Raw genomic sequence first — 21,501 nt, 5'->3', positions numbered from 1 at the left:
CACAAATGGTGAAATTCATTCGAGAGACCCCCCCCCCCCCCACTCCCCACCTCAATAGTCTCTCTGTATGTAACTGAGGAGTGAGCGCGCGCTCATGGAAGAAACAGGTTTTAGAAAAGAACATTCATGTAAAATGTGTACAACGATACATATCATGTAATCATAAGCATCCCTATACCTGTGTCTGTCGCTGGTTTGAAACTCTACATAGCTTGTGTATTTAAATATCATAAATCCCTATCTTGTATTCGCTTTCAGTTTCATCATGAGAGAATCAAAAATGTTGCTCTTTGGTGAAAAATATAAGTGGCTCTTAAAAGAGCCGTTTAGTTAATGAAGACATGAAATAAACAATGTTTACTTCTTCTTGGGTGCTGTCTTTTTCGCCTTTGCAGCCTTGGGCTTCGCCGCTTTGGGCTTCACGGTCTTTGCCTTCTTGGGGCTCTTGGCTGCCTTTTTAGGAGTCGCCGGCTTTTTCGCTTTCTTCGGGCTCTTGGTGGCCTTTTTGGCAGCGCTGCGGGCTTCTTTGCCTTCTTCGGGGACTTCTTGGCGGCGGCAACAGGTTTCTTGGCCGCCACCTTCTTGGGCTTCTTCGCCGCGGCGGGCTTCTTCGCCTTAACAGCGACGGGCTTCTTCGCCTTAGTTGCGGTTTTCTTTGCAGGCTTCTTGGCTTCGGTCTGCTTCTTGTTCAGCTTGAAAGAGCCAGACGCGCCGGTCCCCTTGGTCTGTAGAAGTGTCCCTTTCACCACGAGACTCTTGACAGCGAGCTTCCCGCGGGAGTTGTTCTTCTCCACATCGTATCCGCCGGCGGCCAAGGCTTTCTTCAGGGCGGCGAGTGACACACCGCTCCTCTCCTTGGACGAGGAAACCGCTTTGACGATGGGCTCGCCGACGCTGGGCCGGCTTTCTTGGCTCTTGATGCGGCTTTCTTTTTCGGCGTTTTAGCCGGCGCGGCGGCGGGCGCGGGAGCAACTTCTGCCATCTCTCTAGTATCTCAGTGCGAGTCAGACTCTGTATACGCTGTGTAACACACAGAAACCTCCCTTCCCTCTGCTGGTGGGCCGGTCTTAAAACCGACTATGAGAACGTTGTAGACTCAACCGGGCCGCCGCCAAACGAGTGCGCTTCCGCGACACGCTTGAGAGTGTGTTTTCTCGCAGCGTGTCTCGTCGTAAATAAGACGCCGAAGACAAGATCCCGCGCAATCATGCACACATTTCGCGCGTACGGGCTTGCACGTGTTCACCGAGGCCCGTCGTTTCCGAATAGAGAGCAGTGGTCTCTCGCGTTTTGCACGGAAGTGCACCGCGCGCCTGGCGCTCGGCGCATTTGGTGCAAAGTGCAGTGTAAAAAGGGGTGAGAAACAGCCATGTCGGTGGAAAAGCGTGTGTGCCACGTGAACGGCGAGCCTTGTCAACGTGTCTACATATTAGCAGTGTGTGAGTGCTGTGCGTAGTATTGGGAACGCAGGCCCTTGTGGGCTGTGTGAAACACATGTATTAGTGTATGTCGAACAAATGCAAGCTCCCCGTGTGGACTCCCTAGGTCTGGTCTTCGCCACTCGGCCTGGCGCTCCTCGTGCACGGTCCTGTCCTTCAGTAGTCCCAGGCCGACAGGTGTGCCTCGTTGCTTGCTTAACCCTAATTCCAATCAGGTCAGGCTGCTTTAACCCTAATTCGAACAGTGGTAACCCTAATTCCATTCCATTCAGGCTGCTTTAACAATAATTCGAACAGTGGTGGGCCACTTTAACCCTAATTCGAACCGTAGTAACCCTAACCCTAATTCCATTTCACTCAGGCTGCTTCAACCCTAATTCGACCAGTGGTAACCCTAACCTTAACCCTAATTCCATGTTAATCAGGTTGCTTTAACCCTAATTCGAACAGTAGTAACCCTAACCCTAACGATGAATACTTTTGTGCTGCACTAAGCCAAATTCAAATTATGTTGTGCTACTATAGCTCTAATGCAAAATATGTTGTGCTGCCATTGCTCTAATTTAAATGATGTAGTGCTGTTATGGCCCCGATGTGAAACACTGTGCTGCTACAATAGATCTAATGCTAATTATGTTGGGCTATTATCTCTCCAATTTGCATGCATACAAAGCATTAGAGCTATAGTAGCAGTACGGTGTTTCACATCAGGGCACTAGCAGCACAACATAATTTCAAATAGAGCCACTGTAGCACAATGTAATTTGAATTAGAGTCATAGGTGGCCAAGATCATTTGAATTAGAGTCATATCAGCACTACATAATTAGCATTAGAGCTACAGTAGCACAACAGTGTTTTACATCAGGGCCAGGACAGCACAGCATAATTTGAATTGGGGCCACAGTAGCGGAATAGTGTTTCTCACTAGGGGCATAGCAGCACAACATAACTTGAGTTAGAGTCATAGTAGCACAGCATAATTAGCACTAGTGCAAGAGTAGCAGAACAATTTTGAGCTACTATGACTCTAATTCAAATTATGTTGTGCTGCTAGCATCCTGATGTGAAACACTGTTGTGCTACTGTAGCTGTTATGCTAATTATGTAGTGCTGCTATGACTATAAATCAAATTATGTTGGCCAACTATGGCTCTAAATCCAATGATGTTGTGCTAATATAGCTCTAATTTAAAATATGTCGTGCCTCTAGGGCCCTGATGTGAAACACAGTGCTGCTACTATAGCTCTAATGCTATGTATGCAGTGCTGCCATGACTTAAATTCAAAGTATGTTGGCCAACTACGGCTCTAATTCAAATTATGTTGTGCTGCTAGGGCCCTGATGTGAAACACTGTGCGGCTACTATAGCTCTAATGTTAATTATTAGGGCTGGGACGATTCACTAATCTCGCGATTCAATACTATCCCCATACTTTTGTGCCAATTCAATACATATTGCGATTCTGTAGCTATTGCGATTCATTGTTTAAATTGTGATTTTTTGTTTGCTTAATAAAGATCAGACAATGACAAATACTTGATCGTACCCTGAAAGAGACTGTATATGAGTTATATTAACAAAAACAATGCATCACATTTTTCTGAATTTTTATTTCAGGATCACACACATACATAGAGCATAAAGAACCTTGAACCATAAAACTTTCAAGTTCCAAAAACTTGAATATAATATTTAAATGTGCAACAAAATAACTAAAAACAATACTCTCTAAAATAAAATAAAAGTGCTGTTTAAACTGTTCCAATGTCCAACTCAGTCAAGGTGCTAATATCCTTCTCTCTCTTCCTCACCTCAGGTGAGAGCAGTGCTGCTGTTACTCTAGCCTGTTGCTCCAGAAAACATTCAACCATGTCATAGGCACTATTCCATTTCATGAAAACATCTGTTATAAGTTTGTGCACAGGGAGCTCCAGTAACTTTTGTTGGAAATCCAGTGATGCGTCGTACTCGTCCGAGTAACTTTGCGACAGCGGGCAGCTTCAGTGCGCGCTGTGAGGCCAGATTATGAGTGTGCGCGTAGCACTTAATATAGAGAAAGCCGGTTAATTGGGCAGCGATAACCATATTAGGCGCATTTTCTGTGACTAAAGCAGGGTCTTTATTCGTTAAACAATTCTCAAAGAGCTTTACTCCCCTGCCTCTGCCATGGTTTTGATTTCTCTCACCAGCTTAAAACGGATACAACGTCATCTAATACAGATACCAACAAAATACGTTTGGCCCTCTGTTGGAATAAAAGCGGTAACGTCTTCCCACCGCCTCTCTGGAAAAGTAAGATAATTAAATATATATCGATTCTGAGGTAAGCAAATCGATCTCAAAATCGTTTTAAAAAGAATCGCGATAGTTTGATGAATCGATTTTTTTCTCCCACCCCTACTAATTATGTAGTGCTGCTATGACTATAATCCGATTTATGTTGGCCAAATATGGCTCTAAGTCAAATGATGCTCTGCTACTATGGCTCTAATTCAAATTATGTTGTGCTGCTAGGGCAATGATGTGAAACACTGTGCTGCTACTTTAGATCTAATGCTAATTAAGCTGGGCTACTGTCTGTCAATTTAAATTTTGTTGTGCTGCTATGGCCCTAGTGGGAAACACTGTTCCACTACTGTGGCCCAAATTCAAATTATGCTGTGCTGTCCTGGCCCTGAGGTAAAACACTATTGTGCTACTGTAGATCTAATGCTAATTATGTAGTGCTGCTATGACTCTAATTCAAATGATCTTGGCCAACTATGACTCTAATTCAAATTATGTTGTGCTACTATGGCTCTAATTCCAATTATGTTGTGCTGCTAGGGCCCTGATGTGAAACACTGTACTGCTACTATAGCTCTAATGCTAACTGTGTTTCACATCAGGGCCCTAGCAGCACAACATAATTGGAATTAGAGCCATAGTAGCACAACATAGGTAGCAATAGAGCTATAGTAGCAGAACAATGATGTGCTACTATGGCTCTATTTCAAATTATGTTGTGCTGCTAGGGCCTTGATGTGAAACACTGTTCTGCTAATATAGCTCTAATTCTAATTATGTTGGGCAACTATCTCTCCAATTTAAAATATGTTGTGCTGCTAGGGCCCTAGTGGGAAACACTGTTCTGCTACTATGGCCCAATTCAAATTATGCTGTGATGTCCTGGCCCTGATTTAAAAGACTGTTGTGCTACTGTTGCTCTAATGCTAATTATTTAGTGCCCATGTGACTAATTCTAATTATGTTGGCCAACTATGGCTCTAAGTCCGATGATGTTGTACTAACATGGCTCTAATTCAAATTATGATGTGCTGCTAGGGCCCTGATGTAAAACACTGTGCTGCTACTATAGCTATAATGCTAATTATGCCAGGCTAATATCTTTTTAATTTAAAATATGTTGTGCTGCTAGGGCCCTGGTGTAAAACACTGCTGTGCTACTATAGCTCTAATGCTAATTATGTAGTGCTGCTATGACTCTAATCCAAATGATCTTGGCCAACGATGGCTCTAAGTCAAATGATGCTCTGCTACTATGGCTCTAATTCAAATTATGTTGTGCTGCTAGGGCCCTGATGTGAAACACTGTGCTGCTACTATAGCTATAATGCTAATTATGCCAGGCTAATATCTTTTTAATTTAAAATATGTTGTGCTGCTAGGGCCCTGGTGTAAAACACTGCTGTGCTACTATAGCTATAATGCTAATTATGTAGTGCTGCTATGACCATAATCCGATTTCTGTTGACCAACTATGGCTCTAAGTCAAATGATGCTCTGCTACTATGGCTCTTATTCAAATTATGTTGTGCTGCTAGGGCCCTGATGTGAAACACTGTTCTGCTAAAATAGATCTAATGCATAATTATGCCGGGCTAATATCTTTTCAATTTAAATTATGTTGTGCTGCTAGGGCCCTGATGTGAAACACTGTTGTGCTGCTATGGTTTCAGTTCAAATGATGCAGTACTACTATGGCTCTAAATTAAATTATGTTGTGCTGCTAGGGCCCTGATGTAAAACACTATTCTGCTACAATAGATCTAATGCTATAATCCGATTTATGTTGGCAATCTATGACTCCAAGTCAAATGATGCTCTGCTACTATGGCCTTGATGTGAAACACGGTTCTGTTACTATAGCTCTAATGCTATATATGCAGTATTGCTACAGCCAAAATTCAAATTATGCTGTACTACTGTAGTTCTAATGCTAAGGTTTGTTTTTATTTGTTGATACCTCGTTATACAAAAGGTCATAGTCAGAAGAATTGCTCCCACCGCCGCCGCAAAGAAGACCGCTCTTTGTATGAAAAAATGGGTGGCTCTTAAAAGAGCCGTTGGTTTTAATTTTAAATACGGCGGTAACACGCTTCACTTTGAGCTGGTGTACTTGGTAACGGCCTTTGTGCCCTCGGACACGGCATGCTTTGCAAGTTCACCGGGAAGCAACAGGCGCACGGCGGTCTGGATTTCCCTGGAAGTGATGGTGGACCGCTTGTTGTAGTGAGCGAGACGAGAAGACTCACCGGCGATGCGCTCGAAAATATCGTTTACGAAGGAATTCATGATGCCCATAGCCTTAGAGGAGATGCCGGTATCAGGGTGCACCTGCTTCAAAACCTTGTACACGTAGATGGCGTAGCTCTCCTTCCTTGACTTTCTGCGCTTCTTGCCTCCTTTGCTGGCCGTCTTCGTAACAGCCTTTTTGGAGCCCTTCTTGGGTGCGGTCTTGGCTGGATCAGTAGGCATAATTCTGCTTCTCGAGGAAAATGTAAGAGAATGAATAAGCGCTGTCTCGCGGCCTCTCTATTTACAGACCTGCATTGTAATTACGTACAAGGGAAAACGGTCGTATTATTGGTCACAAATCCAAACCTCATCATACAAGGCTCCGCCCTCGTCCCATCATCTCCCCCGCCCCTGAGCTACGCTTTGTTCCCCTGCCCGCCGTTATGTGCGCGTTCTCTCTCTCTCTCTCTCTCTCTCTCTCTCTCTCTCTCTATATATATATATATATATATATATAGATGTATGTATATGTATATAGACTTTGAGACAAAACTGTAGTTCTTGTGCAAGGTTTTACCTTATTAGAATATATCTATATTTATTTCAAATTCTATTAGTCACATACACTTGAGAAAATAGTTTTTTCCTCCCCTTCTTCGCCACACACACACACACGCACGCACAAAGTAAAAGAAACAATAGCTCGTTTTGTAATGTTTGGGTGACTCTATAAAGAGCCGTTGTGTTCACGTTATTTGGTAGGTAATCGTTTAGCCGCCAAAACCGTAAAGAGTGCGTACACTGGATATTATCGCGAAGAACCTTACGGTGATGCTTAGCGCCTCCTTTGCTGAGTCCCTTTCCACCCTTTCCTCTTCCAGACATAGTGCTGCTATCACAAAGTCAAGCTGCTCAAGAAAAAAAAACCCCGCCCAATGCCCGCCTATTTATTCTCTCTCCACAGGACCTACTTGAGAACAGGCGAGGGGGCGGCCCTAAAATCAACGATCACGCAAAAGAATGTCTTCAAAGCGAAACGCCACAGCCGTTAACATGCTAGAGTCTTGTACTTTCTCAGGCTTTTTGTCCACACAAACATAGTAATTATATAAATAGTAATAGTCATGTAGTGGAATGGATTTAATTTCGTTTTTGCTCACAACATGGTACACTCAATGCAGTTTAACACACAAATATTTAAATTGAGGATTATAATAAGAACTGTTTTGACTCAGTTGCAATTCTTATTCCAGTAGAAGTATTAATCAAATTGCAGTTCTTGTTGCCTTGTAGGCTTAAATCATCATGAGGAATGCAAAATATTGCACACACTATGCTTTCAGTTGCTTACATAAAATAACAGAAAAATTGAGCTACTGTACATGTGCAATTAAAAGGTTTGGAAGCTGGGGTCAGAGCACAGGGTCAGCCATGGTACAGCACCCCTGGAGCTGATAGGGCTAAGTGCCTTGCTCAAGGACTTAACAGTGGCAGCTTGGCAGTGCTGGGGCTTGAACCCCTGACCTTATGAGCAGTAACCCAGAGCCTTAACCACTGGACCACCACTGCCCTGCTGCCACCACTACCAGTAGTAGTAGTAGTAGCAGCAGTAGTGTTAATCTTGTAATTTACTTTTCAACACACAAGAAATATAGCATGACTATTGTAGGAATGGTTCATGATTATTATTAATATTAACAAGTATTATTCTCATTTCTATTAATGTAGTACCATTTGCAATAGCAGTAGTAGCAATAGTAGTAGTCGTATTAATAGTAGTAGTAGTAGTAGTAGTAGTAGTAGTAGTATTAGAAGTAGTCAGTTATCCATATATCTCTCACATAGGTCAAGCATCAGAATGAGTGAGCATTGTGTGTACCTACATGGACTGTAGAACACTGAGTAAATATATGTATATTATTTTTCCAATTCAATCGGACGAAGTTTCAGAGGCAGATGATGCTTTAGATACACATTTACTTTTACACCACAAATATTTTGATCGCACCTTAAAAAAGTGAAAAACGTTCCTGTATTGAGAAAAAATATATACAGATGCAAATATGAGTGCAGAAAAGTGACAGGAACTCACAAATCATTCGTGAACATCATTTCACCACAGCATGAGCTGACAAGCTGAACAAACCCAGTGCTCAAACTGCCCTAGTGTCCAGAAATATTTGGACAGGACCACACTTGTCTGTGAGTGTGAGCATCTTTTACCTATGCTGCACAATATACAGTACAGTCTCTATGTATTTTGACAATGTCATGCTGACTTGTACAAACTGTCAATCAAACTATTATTCTAGAACTTATTGCATCATGACACATTTTTATTGGTAACTGCTCCACTTTCACTAAGAGTGTGTATGCTCACTGAGCGCTCACCTGAATAGGAACTGCAGTGTATGCTATATATATCTCTGTTTATATTTCCTAATAACGTACCATGTAGTGTAGACAGGCATCATTGATAAAGTAAACAATTCCCTTGACTTGACTTGACTTTAGTAATAAACAAAAGTTAGGGAGGAATGTGCACTTTCTAGATTTGGTCACACAATAGCAGGCAAGATCGATGCAGAAATACACACCATGCTGCCTTAAGCAATCATTATTATTATTTATAGTATTCATCAAACCCTATTCTTAACTTAAAGCTCAACTTACTAAAAATAATTATTAGGATCATGGTTATTATTACTATTATAGTAGTAGTAGTAGTATTAGTAGTAGTAGTAGTAGTAGTTCTTCCTAAAGTGAACTCTGCACAGCAGTTGTCTGTGCTAAGCTCACAACATCATCAAGGACCCTTCATATCCCAGTCTCAAACGGTTTAAATTAACCTCCTTCTTTCATCAAGATTGAGATACAGAAAGATACGCACCAGAACCATCAAGATCCGGAACAGCTTTATTTCCATCCACCATCACCCCACTGAACTCTACACTACACCATTAGATCACTGCATATGTACATATTACATATTGTATTTTGTATACTCTGCATTCTCTACACATATTGTGCCTTACATAAATCTGCACCACTATTTTATTTATGTGTATCTATATATACCTTACTGTACATCCTGCCACATTCATGTATATACAGATATATATTTCTATCTATCTAACGCACCTCTGAGCAGATGCTAAATGCATTCCCTTGGCTCTGTACATGTATCTTGCACAATGACAATGAAGTTAACAATAAATATAATCTAATATATAATTAAATTGTAAATTGTAATATGTAAAAAAATTACACTAATGTCAATAAGTATTTGGACAGGGCCACTATTCATATATTTCAGTGTGTTGCTCTTGCTTTTCAACACATTCACATAATATATATATGAGAATGTGTTGAAAAATATATAATATTTTATATTTTATATTTTATATATATATATATATATATATATATATATATATATATATATATATATATATATATATATATATATATATATATATATACAGTACAGACCAAAAGTTTGGACACACCTTCTCATTCAAAGAGTTTTCTTTATTTTCATGACTATGAAAATTGTAGATTCTTACTGAAGGCATCAAAACTATGAATTAACACATGTGGAATTATATATGGAATTATATACGTAACAAAAAAGTGTGAAACAACCGAAAAATTTCATATTCTAGGTTCTTCAAAGTAGCCACCTTTTGCTTTGATTACTGCTTTGCACACTCTTGGCATTCTCTTGATGAGCTTCAAGAGGTAGTCACCTGAAATGGTCTTCCAACAGTCTTGAAGGAGTTCCCCGAGAGATGCTTGGCACTTGTTGGCCCTTTTGCCTTCACTCTGCGGTCCAGCTCACCCCTAAACCATCTCGATTGGGTTCAGGTCCGGTGACTGTGGAGGCCAGGTCATCTGGCGCAGCACCCCATCACTCTCCTTCTTGGTCAAATAGCCCTTGATGCCTTCAGTGTGACTCTACAATTTTCATAGTCATGCAAATAAAGAAAACTCTTTGAATGAGAAGGTGTGCCCAGGTGTGGTCTGTACTGTATGTGTATGTATATATATATATATATATATATATATATATATATATATTTATATATATATATATACACACACACACTCATACATCTATACACATACATAAATACATATATATATATATATATATATATATATTAGGGGTGGCACGGGTAACAAAACCCACAGTTTTCGGTTCTGTACGGTTCTTCTTGTTATTTGTTCTTTTAATCTTCAACACTCCAGAAATTTCCTTCAGCATTTGATATATAGCCCATTAGCTTAATTATCCACAGTTTAGGATACAGTATTAACATTTTTGTAATAATTCAAACTGAATTTGACTTGACTTTAAGCACATTATTGAGAGCATCTCTGAGTAAAAACTAGGTGAGATTTTGATACAGCAAGAGAGAAGACATTGATGATGACATGCTTTTCGTTTATTTGGCAAAAAAAAAAAAAAAAAAAGTGTCGGCGAGAGGGAATATTAAACCGCGGCTCGAGTACATTCATCAGCTGACGAAATCCTTCACACTCATTCACGCTGCACGGTTGCATATCTTTTGCTATAAACATCCCCAATGCTTTAGTTATGGCTATTTCCCTGTCCGACTTATCACTGAGAGGCTGCTTAAATGTTGCGGACAGTAGAAGTTGTTTCCTAACAGGCTCTCTCCTGTTTGTGCTTATCGACACATTGTCTTCTCAAATGAACCGTCATATTAGAAGTGTTGCCATTAGCATATTGAATGCATTTTGCACAATGCTTGCACACAGTCGCAGTTCTATCTACTGTTTTATTTCCGTTGTCATCGTAAGTAACATGAAATCCAAAATGTTCCCACACACCGGATTTGAACGACGCGGGCACATCCGCCAACTCGGGACAGCCTTCAGTATCTCCTCCACTTGCCATTTCTGTAGCACTCCTTACTCAACTTTTACTGTCTATATGTATGTTCACGCGAAACTGTCTAAGGCGAAACTGAGCACGGGACTACATTTAGCATGCGTCAAACCGTGCAATATCTATCTATCTATCTATCTATCTATCTATCTATCTATCTATCTATCTATCTATCTGTGTGTGTGTGTGTGTGTGTGTGTGTGTAGTCAGGTTTGGACGTATATGCACAGGGACACAAACATTCATCTAGTTCTTTGGACTCACGTTATGTCAAATTGTTCCTAACGCATAAAATCCATGTTTAAATGTTCAGAATTGTAGTCAGCATATTAAAGTTATTTGTTAAGAGATTTAATCTATGAGTAATGCAATTTATTGGTTTTTGGTTTGTTTGCCTCCATTAGAATACAAACGAGAACGGGAAGTGACACTTTGGCCACAAGATGGCAGTCACGCTCCTTCCAGAACAGCAAGCAACCATCCTTTAGTATTTTATTATTACAACTGTCGCCAATTATCAACAATCTATAATAAAAAACAATAACACTAAATACTCAGCAACACAGCCACAAAATCAGACGTGTTTCCTGAAGCTCTTCATTCATCTAAACTCGACACTCTAACAATTTGTTTAAACAACCATAGTATAGACTTGCTCGTTTTACTGAGACAATGAGGTGGCTCTTAAAAGAGCCGTTGTGTATATTGGACAGAGTTATTGTTTAAGCGCGCTCTCCGCGAATACGGCGGGCCAGCTGAATATCCTTGGGCATGATGGTCACTCTCTTGGCGTGGATGGCGCACAGATTGGTGTCCTCGAACAGGCCGACCAAGTATGCCTCGCTCGCCTCCTGCAAAGCCATCACGGCGGAGCTCTGGAAACGCAAGTCAGTCTTGAAATCTTGTGCAATTTCTCTCACTAGGCGCTGGAAAGGCAGTTTGCGGATGAGCAGTTCAGTAGACTTCTGATAGCGACGAATCTCTCTCAGAGCCACGGTGCCTGGCCTGTAACGGTGAGGCTTCTTCACGCCGCCGGTAGCCGGAGCGCTCTTGCGAGCAGCCTTAGTGGCGAGCTGCTTCCTGGGCGCCTTGCCACCGGTGGATTTACGAGCAGTCTGTTTAGTTCTTGCCATAGCGTTGAGCTCTGCACTTCACGGACGAAAAACAGAATAAAAAGCGCTAGCAAACGCTGGCTTTTTAATCCTGAACGACGCCTTGCGTTCATTGGGCGTCTCGAAACCTCTCGTCTTGCATTGGATCGATCGTTATACGTCACTCGACAACCATTGGCTTAGACCTAGTCAGCGCCACAATTCGAACACTCCACCCTCCCTCCCTCTCTCTCTCTCTCCCTCCCTCGGCTCTCTTGCACAGCACTGTTTTCCTCTGTTCTAGTTATACACTAACGGCCGTCGCATTTTAGTTTCACTTTTCAGACCTTGTTTAACCAGCATACTTCCCTATTCTATTTATTATTCTCAGTCGCTAATGAGTCAGGATTATTAGACTATTCCAATGGACCTTAATAATTGTGATTATTTTGGGTGTGACATTGTACAATTATGTACACAAAGTAACAAACTTGCACTTTTTGAGTAAAAGTGGGTGGCTCTTAAAAGAGCCTTTGGGTACGAACAAACGCAGCACTGGACGACTTTACTTGGTCTTGACAGCCTTCTCAGTCTTCTTAGGCAGAAGTACAGCCTGAATATTAGGCAGCACACCACCCTGAGCGATGGTCACTCCGCCGAGCAGCTTGTTCAGCTCCTCGTCGTTACGCACGGCGAGCTGCAAATGCCGGGGAATGATACGAGTCTTCTTGTTATCACGGGCAGCGTTGCCAGCCAACTCCAGAATCTCAGCGGTCAAATACTCCAACACAGCCGCCAGGTAAACGGGAGCGCCGGCACCGACGCGCTCAGCGTAGTTGCCTTTACGCAGGAGCCTGTGCACACGGCCTACAGGAAACTGCAGTCCTGCCCTGGATGAGCGAGACTTGGCCTTGGCCCTAGCTTTGCCACCGGTTTTGCCTCTTCCACTCATTTTGCTGCAGATTAGATTTGTTCAAGGAACAACGCCAAACTAGTAAATGCTTCGCGCCGACATCTCAGTGATATAGACCACACAGCCACTCACTCATTGGCTTAGAACATGTGACCAACATCCAATCACAAATGCACAAATGGTGAAATTCATTCGAGAGACCCCCCCCCCCACCTCAATAGTCTCTCTGTATGTAACTGAGGAGTGAGCGCACGCTCATGGAAGAAACAGGTATCAGAAAAGAACATTCATGTAAAATGTGTACAACGATACATATCATGTAATCATAAGCATCCCTATACCTGTGTCTGTCTGGTTTGAAACTCTACATAGCTTGTGTATTTAAATATCATAAATCCCTATCTTGTATTCGCTTTCAGTTTCATCATGAGAGAATCAAAAATGTTGCTCTTTGGGGAAAAATATAAGTGGCTCTTAAAAGAGCCGTTTAGTTAAAGAAGACATGAAATAAACAATGTTTACTTCTTCTTGGGTGCTGTCTTTTTCGCCTTTGCAGCCTTGGGCTTCGCCGCTTTGGGCTTCACGGTCTTTGCCTTCTTGGGGCTCTTGGCTGCCTTTTTAGGAGTCGCCGGCTTTTTCGCTTTCTTCGGGCTCTTGGTGGCCTTTTTGGCAGCCGCTGCGGGCTTCTTAGCCTTCTTCGGGGACTTCTTGGCGGCGGCAACAGGTTTCTTGGCCGCCACCTTCTTGGGCTTCTTCGCCGCGGCGGGCTTCTTCGCCTTAACAGCGACGGGCTTCTTCGCCTTAGTTGCGGTTTTCTTTGCAGGCTTCTTGGCTTCGGTCTGCTTCTTGTTCAGCTTGAAAGAGCCAGACGCGCCGGTCCCTTTGGTCTGTAGAAGTGTCCCTTTCACCACGAGACTCTTGACAGCGAGCTTCACGCGGGAGTTGTTCTTCTCCACATCGTATCCGCCGGCGGCCAAGGCTTTCTTCAGGGCGGCGAGTGACACACCGCTCCTGTCCTTGGACGAGGAAACCGCTTTGACAATGAGATCGCCGACGCTGGGGCCGGCTTTCTTGGCTCTCGATGCGGCTTTCTTTTTCGGCGTTTTAGCCGGCGCGGGAGCAACTTCTGCCATCTCTCTAGTATCTCAGTGCGAGTCGGACTCTGTATACGCTGTGTAAGACACAGAAACCTCCCTTTCCTCTGCTGGTGGGCCGGTCTTAAAACCGAGCATGAGAACGTTGTAGACTCAACCGTGCCGCCGCAGAAAGACTGCGCTTCCGCGACACGCTTGCGAGTGTGTTTTCTCGCAGCGTTTCTCGTCGTAAATAAGACGCCGAAGACAAGATCCCGCGCAATCATGCACACATTTCGCGCGTACGGGCTTGCACGTGTTCCCCGAGGCCCGTCATGGCCGAATAGAGAGCAGTGGTCTCTCGCGTTTTGCAAGGAAGTGCACCGCGCGCCTGGCGCTCGGCGCATTTGGTGCAAAGTGCAGTGTAAAAAGGGGTGAGAAACAGCCATGTCGGTGGAAAAGCGTGTGTGCCACGTGAACGGCGAGCCTTGTCAACGTGTCTACATATTAGCAGTGTGTGAGTGCTGTGCGTAGTATTGGGAACGCAGGCCCTTGTGGGCTGTGTGAAACACATGTATTAGTGTATGTCGAACGAGTGCAAGCTCCCCGTGTGGACTCCCTAGGTCTGGTCTTCGCCACTCGGCCTGGCGCTCCTCGTGCACGGTCCTGTCCTTCAGTAGTCCCAGGCCGACAGGTGTGCCTCGTTGCTTGCTTAACCCTAATTCCAATCAGGTCAGGCTGCTTTAACCCTAATTCGAACAGTGGTCACCCTAATTCCATTCCATTCAGGCTGCTTTAACAATAATTCGAACAGTGGTGGGCCACTTTAACCCTAGTTCGAACCGTGGTAACCCTAACCCTAATTCCATTTCACTCAGGCTGCTTCAACCCTAATTCAACCAGTGGTAACCCTAACCTTAACCCTAATTCCATGTCAATCAGGTTGCTTTAACCCTAATTCGAACAGTAGTAACCCTAACCCTAACGATGAATACTTTTGTGCTGCACTAAGCCAAATTCAAATTATGTTGTGCTACTATAGCTCTAATGCAAAATATGTTGTGCTGCCATTGCTCTAATTTAAATGATGCAGTGCTGTTATGGCCCCGATGTGAAACACTGTGCTGCTACAATAGATCTAATGCTAATTATGTTGGGCTATTATCTCTCCAATTTGCATGCATACAAAGCATTAGAGCTATAGTAGCAGTACGGTGTTTCACATCAGGGCACTAGCAGCACAACATAATTTCAAATAGAGCCACTGTAGCACAATGTAATTTGAATTAGAGTCATAGGTGGCCAAGATCATTTGAATTAGAGTCATATCAGCACTACAAAATTTAGCATTAGAGCTACAGTAGCACAACAGTGTTTTACATCAGGGCCAGGACAGCACAGCATAATTTGAATTGGGGCCACAGTAGCGGAATAGTGTTTCTCACTAGGGGCATAGCAGCACAACATAACTTGAGTTAGAGTCATAGTATGCACAGCATAATTAGCACTAGTGCAAGAGTAGCAGAACAATTTTGAGCTACTATGACTCTAATTCAAATTATGTTGTGCTGCTAGGATCCTGATGTGAAACACTGTTGTGCTACTGTAGCTGTTATGCTAATTATGTAGTGCTGCTATGACTATAAATCAAATTATGTTGGCCAACTATGGCTCTAAATCCAATGATGTTGTGCTAATATAGCTCTAATTTAAAATATGTCGTGCCTCTAGGGCCCTGATGTGAAACACAGTGCTGCTACTATAGCTCTAATGCTATGTATGCAGTGCTGCCATGACTTAAATTCAAAGTATGTTGGCCAACTACGGCCAACATTTGTTGGAAATCCAGTGATGCGTCGTACTCGTCCGAGTAACTTTACGACAGCGGGCAGCTTCAGTGCGCGCTGTGAGGCCAGATTATGAGTGTGCGCGTAGCACTTAATATGGAGAAAGCCGGTTAATTGGGCAGCGATAACCATATTAGAAGCATTTTCTGTGACTAAAGCAGGGTCTTTATCCGTTAAACAATTCTCAAAGAGCTTTACTCCCCTGCCTCTGCCATGGTTTTGATTTCTCTCGCCAGCTTAAAACGGATACAACGTCATCTAATACAGATACCAACAAAATACGTTTGGCCCTCTGTTGGAATAAAAGCGGTAACGTCTTCCCACCGCCTCTCTGGAAAAGTAAAATAATTAAATATATATCGATTCTGAGGTAAGCGAATCGATCTCAAAATCGTTTTAAAAAGAATCGCAATAGTTTGATGAATCGATTTTTTTCTCCCACCCCTACTAATTATGTAGTGCTGCTATGACTATAATCCGATTTATGTTGGCCAAATATGGCTCTAAGTCAAATGATGCTCCGCTACTATGGCTCTAATTCAAATTATGTTGTGCTGCTAGGGCAATGATGTGAAACACTGTGCTGCTACTTTAGATCTAATGCTAATTAAGCTGGGCTACTGTCTGTCCAATTGAAATTTTGTTGTGCTGCTATGGCCCAAGTGGGAAACACTGTTCCACTACTGTGGCCCAAATTCAAATTATGCTGTGCTGTCCTGGCCCTGAGGTAAAACACTATTGTGCTACTGTAGCTCTAATGCTAATTATGTAGTGCTGCTATGACTCTAATTCAAATGATCTTGGCCAACTATGGCTCTAATTCCAATTATGTTGTGCTGCTAGGGCCCTGATGTGAAACACTGTACTGCTGCTATAGCTCTAATGCTAACTGTGTTTCACATCAGGGACCTAGCAGCACAACATAATTGAAATTAGAGCCATAGTAGCACAACATAGGTAGCAATAGAGCTATAGTAGCAGAACAATGATGTGCTACTATGGCTCTATTTCAAATTATGTTGTGCCGCTAGGGCACTGATGTGAAACACAGTTAGCATTAGACCTATAGTAACAGTTCAGTGTTTCACGTCAGGGCCCTAGCAGCCCGACATAACTTGAGTTAGACTCATAGTAGCACAAGATAGTTAGCATTACAGCTATAGTAGCAGAACAATGTTGTGCTACTGTGACTCTAATCCAAATTATGTTGTGCTGCTAGGGCCCTGGTGTGAAACACTGTACTGCTACTATAGCTCTAATGCTAATTGTGTTTCACATCAGGGCTCTAGCAGCACAACATAACTTGAGTTAGAATCATAGTAGCACAACATAGTTAGCATTACAGCTATAGTAGCAGAACAATTTTGTACTACTGTGACTCTAATCCAAATTATGTTGTGCTGCTAGGGCCCTGGTGTGAAACACTGTACTGCTACTATAGCTCTAATGCTAATTGTGTTTCACATCAGGGCTCTAGCAGCACAACATAACTTGAGTTAGAATCATAGTAGCACAACATAGTTAGCATTACAGCTATAGTAGCAGAACAATTTTGTGCTACTGTGACTCTAATTCAAATTATGTTGTGCTGCTAGGGCCCTGATGTGAAACACTGTGCTGCTACTATAGATCGAATGCTAATTATGTTGTGCTCCTATGACTCTAATCCAAATGATGCTCTGCTACAATGGCTCTATTTCAAATTATGTTGTGCTGCTAGGGCCTTGATGTGAAACACTGTTCTGCTACTATAGCTCTAATACTAATTATGTTGGGCAACTATCTCTCCAATTTAAAATATGTTGTGCTGCTATGGCCCTAGTGGGAAACACTGTTCTGCTACTATGGCCCAAATTCAATTTATGCTGTGATGTCCTGGCCCTGATTTAAAAGACTGTTGTGCTACTGTAGCTCTAATGCTAATTATGTAGTGCTGCTATGACTCTAATCCAAATGATCTTGGCCAACGATGGCTCTAAGTCAAATGATGCTCTGCTACTATGGCTCTATTTCAAATTATGTTGTGCTGCTAGGGCCCTGGTGTGAAACACTGTTCTGCTACTATAGCTATAATGCTAATTATGTAGTGCTGCTATGACCATAATCCGATTTCTGTTGACCAACTATGGCTCTAAGTCAAATGATGCTCTGCTACTATGGCTCTTATTCAAATTATGTTGTGCTGCAAGGGCCCTGATGTGATACACTGTTCTGCTAAAATAGATCTAATGCATAATTATGCCGAGCTAATATCTTTTCAATTTAAATTATGTTGTGCTGCTAGGGCCCTGATGTGAAACACTGTTGTGCACAGCCAAAATTCAAATTATGCTGTACTACTGTAGTTCTAATGCTAAGGTTTGTTTTTATTTGTTGATACCTCGTTATACAAAAGGTCATAGTCAGAAGAATTGCTCCCACCGCCGCCGCAAAGAAGACCGCTCTTTGTATGAAAAAATGGGTGGCTCTTAAAAGAGCCGTTGGTTTTTATTTTAAAGACGGCGGTAACACGCTTCACTTTGAGCTGGTGTACTTGGTAACGGCCTTTGTGCCCTCGGACACGGCATGCTTTGCAAGTTCACCGGGAAGCAACAGGCGCACGGCGGTCTGGATTTCCCTGGAAGTGATGGTGGACCGCTTGTTGTAGTGAGCGAGACGAGAAGACTCACCGGCGATGCGCTCGAAAATATCGTTTACGAAGGAATTCATGATGCCCATAGCCTTAGAGGAGATGCCGGTATCAGGGTGCACCTGCTTCAAAACCTTGTACACGTAGATGGCGTAGCTCTCCTTCCTTGACTTTCTGCGCTTCTTGCCTCCTTTGCCGGCCGTCTTCGTAACAGCCTTTTTGGAGCCCTTCTTGGGTGCGGTCTTGGCTGGATCAGTAGGCATAATGCTGCTTCTCGAGGAAAATGTAAGAGAATGAATAAGCGCTGTCTCGCGGCCTCTCTATTTACAGACCTGCTTTGTAATTACGTACAAGGGAAAACGGTCGTATTATTGGTCACAAATCCAAACCTCATCATACAAGGCTCCGCCCTCGTCCCATCATCTCCCCCGCCCCTGAGCTACGCTTTGTTCCCCTGCCCGCCGTTATGTGCGCGCTCTCTCTCTCTCTCTCTATATATATATATATAGATGTATGTCTATAGACTTTGAGACAAAACTGTAGTTCTTGTGCAAGGTTTTACCTTATTAGAATATATCTATTTTTATTTCAAATTCTAGTAGTCACATACACTTGAGAAAATAGTTTTTTCCTCCCCTTCCTCGCCACACACACACACACACACACGCACAAAGTAAAAGAAACAATAGCTTGTTTTGTAATGTTTGGGTGGCTCTTAAAAGAGCCGTTGTGTTCACGTTATTTGGTAGGTAAGCGTTTAGCCGCCAAAACCATAAAGAGTGCGTCCCTGGCGTTTCAGGGCATACACCACATCCATAGCGGTAACGGTCTTTCTCTTCGCATGCTCGGTGTATGTGACTGCATCGCGGATGACGTTCTCCAAGAACACCTTCAGTACACCACGAGTCTCCTCGTAGATCAGACCGGATATACGCTTAACACCCCCACGGCGAGCCAGACGGCGGATAGCCGGCTTAGTGATACCCTGGATATTATCGCGAAGAACCTTACGGTGACGCTTAGCGCCTCCTTTGCCGAGTCCCTTTCCACCCTTTCCTCGTCCAGACATAGTGCTGCTATCACAAAGTCAAGCTGCTCAATAAAAAAAAAAACCCGTCCAATGCCCACCTATTTATTCTCTCTCCACAGGACCTACTTGAGAACAGGCGAGGGGGCGGCCCTAAAAGCAACGATCACGCAAAAGAATGTCTTCAAAGCGAAACGCCACAGCCGTTAACATGCTAGAGTCTTGTACTTTCTCAGGCTTTTTGTCCACACAAACATAGTAATTATATATATAGTAATAGTCATGTAGTGGAATGGATTTAATTTCGTTTTTGCTTACAACATGGTACACTCAATGCAGTTTAACACACAAATATTTAAATTGAGGATTATAATCAGAACTGTTTTGACTCAGTTGCAATTCTTATTCCAGTAGAAGTATTAATCAAATTGCAGTTCTTGTTGCCTTGTAGGCTTAAATCATCATGAGGAATGCAAAATATTGCACACACTATGCTTTCAGTTGCTTACATAAAATAACAGAAAAATTGAGCTTCTGTACAATTAAAAGGTTTTCACATATCCCAACTCATCTGGAAGCTGGGGTCAGAGCACAGGGTCAGCCATGGTACAGCACCCCTGGAGCTGATAGGGCTAAGTGCCTTGCTCAAGGACTTAACAGTGGCAGCTTGGCAGTGCTGGGGCTTGAACCCCTGACCTTATGAGCAGTAACCCAGAGCCTTAACCACTCGACCACCACTGCCCTGCTGCCAACACTAGTAGTAGTAGTAGCAGTAGTGTTAATCTTGTAATATACTTTTCAACACACAAGAAATATAGCATGACTATTGTAGGAATGGCCCATGATTATTATTAATATTAACAAGTATTATTCTCATTTCTATTAATGTAGTACCATTTGCAATAGCAGTAGTAGCAATAGTAGTAGTCGTATTAATAGTAGTAGTAGTAGTTGTAGTAGTAGTAGTAGTAGTAGTAGTAGTAGTAGTAGTAGTAGTAGTAGTAGTATTAGAAGTAGTCAGTTATCCATATATCTCTCACATAGGTCAAGCATCAGAATGAGTGAGCATTGTGTGTACCTACATGGACTGTAGAACACTGAGTAAATATATGTTTATTATTTTTCCAATTCAATCGGACGAAGTTTCAGAGGCAGATGATGCTTTAGATACACATTTACTTTTACACCACAAATATTTTGATCGCACCTTAAAAAAGTGAGAAACGTTCCTGTATTGAGAAAAAATATATACAGATGCAAATATGAGTGCAGAAAAGTGACAGGAACTCACAAATCATTCGTGAACATCATTTCACCACAGCATGAGCTGACAAGCTGAACAAACCCAGTGCTCAAACTGCCCTAGTGTCCAGAAATATTTGGACAGGACCACACTTGTCTGAGTGTGAGCATCTTTTACCTATGCTGCACAATATACAGTACAGTCTCTATGTATTTTGACAATGTCATGCTGACTTGTACAAACTGTCAATCAAACTATTATTCTAGAACTTATTGCATCATGACACATTTTTATTGGTAACTGCTCCACTTTCACTAAGAGTGTGTATGCTCACTGAGCGCTCACCTGAATAGGAACTGCAGTGTATGCTATATATATCTCTGTTTATATTTCCTAATAACGTACCATGTAGTGTAGACAGGCATCATTGATAAAGTAAACAATTCCCTTGACTTGACTTTAGTAATAAACAAAAGTTAGGGAGGAATGTGCACTTTCTAGATTTGGTCACACAATAGCAGGCAAGATCGATGCAGAAATACACACCATGCTGCCTTAAGCAATCAATATTATTATTTATGGTATTCATCAAACCCTATTCTTAACTTAAAGCTCAACTTACTAAAAATAATTATTAGGATCATGGTTATTATTACTATTATTGTAGTAGTAGTAGTAGTAGTAGTAGTAGTAGTAGTAGTAGTAGTAGTAGTAGTAGTAGTAAATGTAGTAGAAGAATTAGGTTTGAGATGAGATCAGAACAAACCAACAACCAAACAAACAAACAACATACACAAACAAA

At 42.3% G+C, this 21,501-nt stretch overlaps 2 protein-coding genes and 5 pseudogenes across 7 annotated transcripts; all 7 read right to left on the bottom strand.

Moving 5' to 3' along the window:
• Positions 1-357: 357 nt before the first annotated feature.
• Positions 358-982, bottom strand: LOC310736052 (histone H1 pseudogene; annotated as a pseudogene). The gene has a single exon. The product of its transcript is annotated as a histone H1 pseudogene (transcript).
• Positions 983-5,823: 4,841 nt separating this feature from the next.
• LOC310736077 (histone H2B pseudogene) lies at positions 5,824-6,201 on the bottom strand (annotated as a pseudogene). The gene has a single exon. The product of its transcript is annotated as a histone H2B pseudogene (transcript).
• A 5,351-nt stretch (positions 6,202-11,552) lies between these two features.
• On the bottom strand, positions 11,553-12,177 carry LOC310736073 (histone H3.2). The gene has a single exon (XM_083559482.1). The coding sequence runs from the start codon at positions 12,007-12,009 to the stop codon at positions 11,599-11,601; it is 411 nt and encodes a 136-aa protein (XP_083415608.1). The 5' UTR covers positions 12,010-12,177; the 3' UTR covers positions 11,553-11,598.
• A 66-nt stretch (positions 12,178-12,243) lies between these two features.
• Positions 12,244-13,061, bottom strand: LOC310736075 (histone H2A pseudogene; annotated as a pseudogene). Its single transcript has one exon. The product of its transcript is annotated as a histone H2A pseudogene (transcript).
• A 331-nt stretch (positions 13,062-13,392) lies between these two features.
• LOC310736056 (histone H1 pseudogene) lies at positions 13,393-14,013 on the bottom strand (annotated as a pseudogene). Its single transcript has one exon. The product of its transcript is annotated as a histone H1 pseudogene (transcript).
• Positions 14,014-18,266: 4,253 nt separating this feature from the next.
• Positions 18,267-18,692, bottom strand: LOC310736076 (histone H2B pseudogene; annotated as a pseudogene). The gene has a single exon. The product of its transcript is annotated as a histone H2B pseudogene (transcript).
• Positions 18,693-19,186: 494 nt separating this feature from the next.
• Positions 19,187-19,498, bottom strand: LOC310736087 (histone H4; the record flags this gene model as incomplete). Its single annotated transcript, XM_083559493.1, has 1 exon — positions 19,187-19,498. The coding sequence occupies one exon, from the start codon at positions 19,496-19,498 to the stop codon at positions 19,187-19,189; it is 312 nt and encodes a 103-aa protein (XP_083415619.1).
• Positions 19,499-21,501: the final 2,003 nt, after the last annotated feature.

Source organism: Silurus aristotelis (assembly GCF_946808225.1).
Source record: "Silurus aristotelis genome assembly, chromosome: 13".
Lineage (NCBI taxonomy): Eukaryota > Metazoa > Chordata > Actinopteri > Siluriformes > Siluridae > Silurus > Silurus aristotelis.
The sequence above is the reverse complement of the archived record's forward strand: the minus strand, read 5'-3'. Positions and strand labels throughout refer to the sequence as shown.

What these genes read in the sequence shown, in the direction of transcription:
- LOC310736073 (XM_083559482.1), bottom strand. Translation starts at nt 12,009, where the DNA reads ATGGCAAGAACTAAACAGACTGCTCGTAAATCCACCGGTGGCAAGGCG.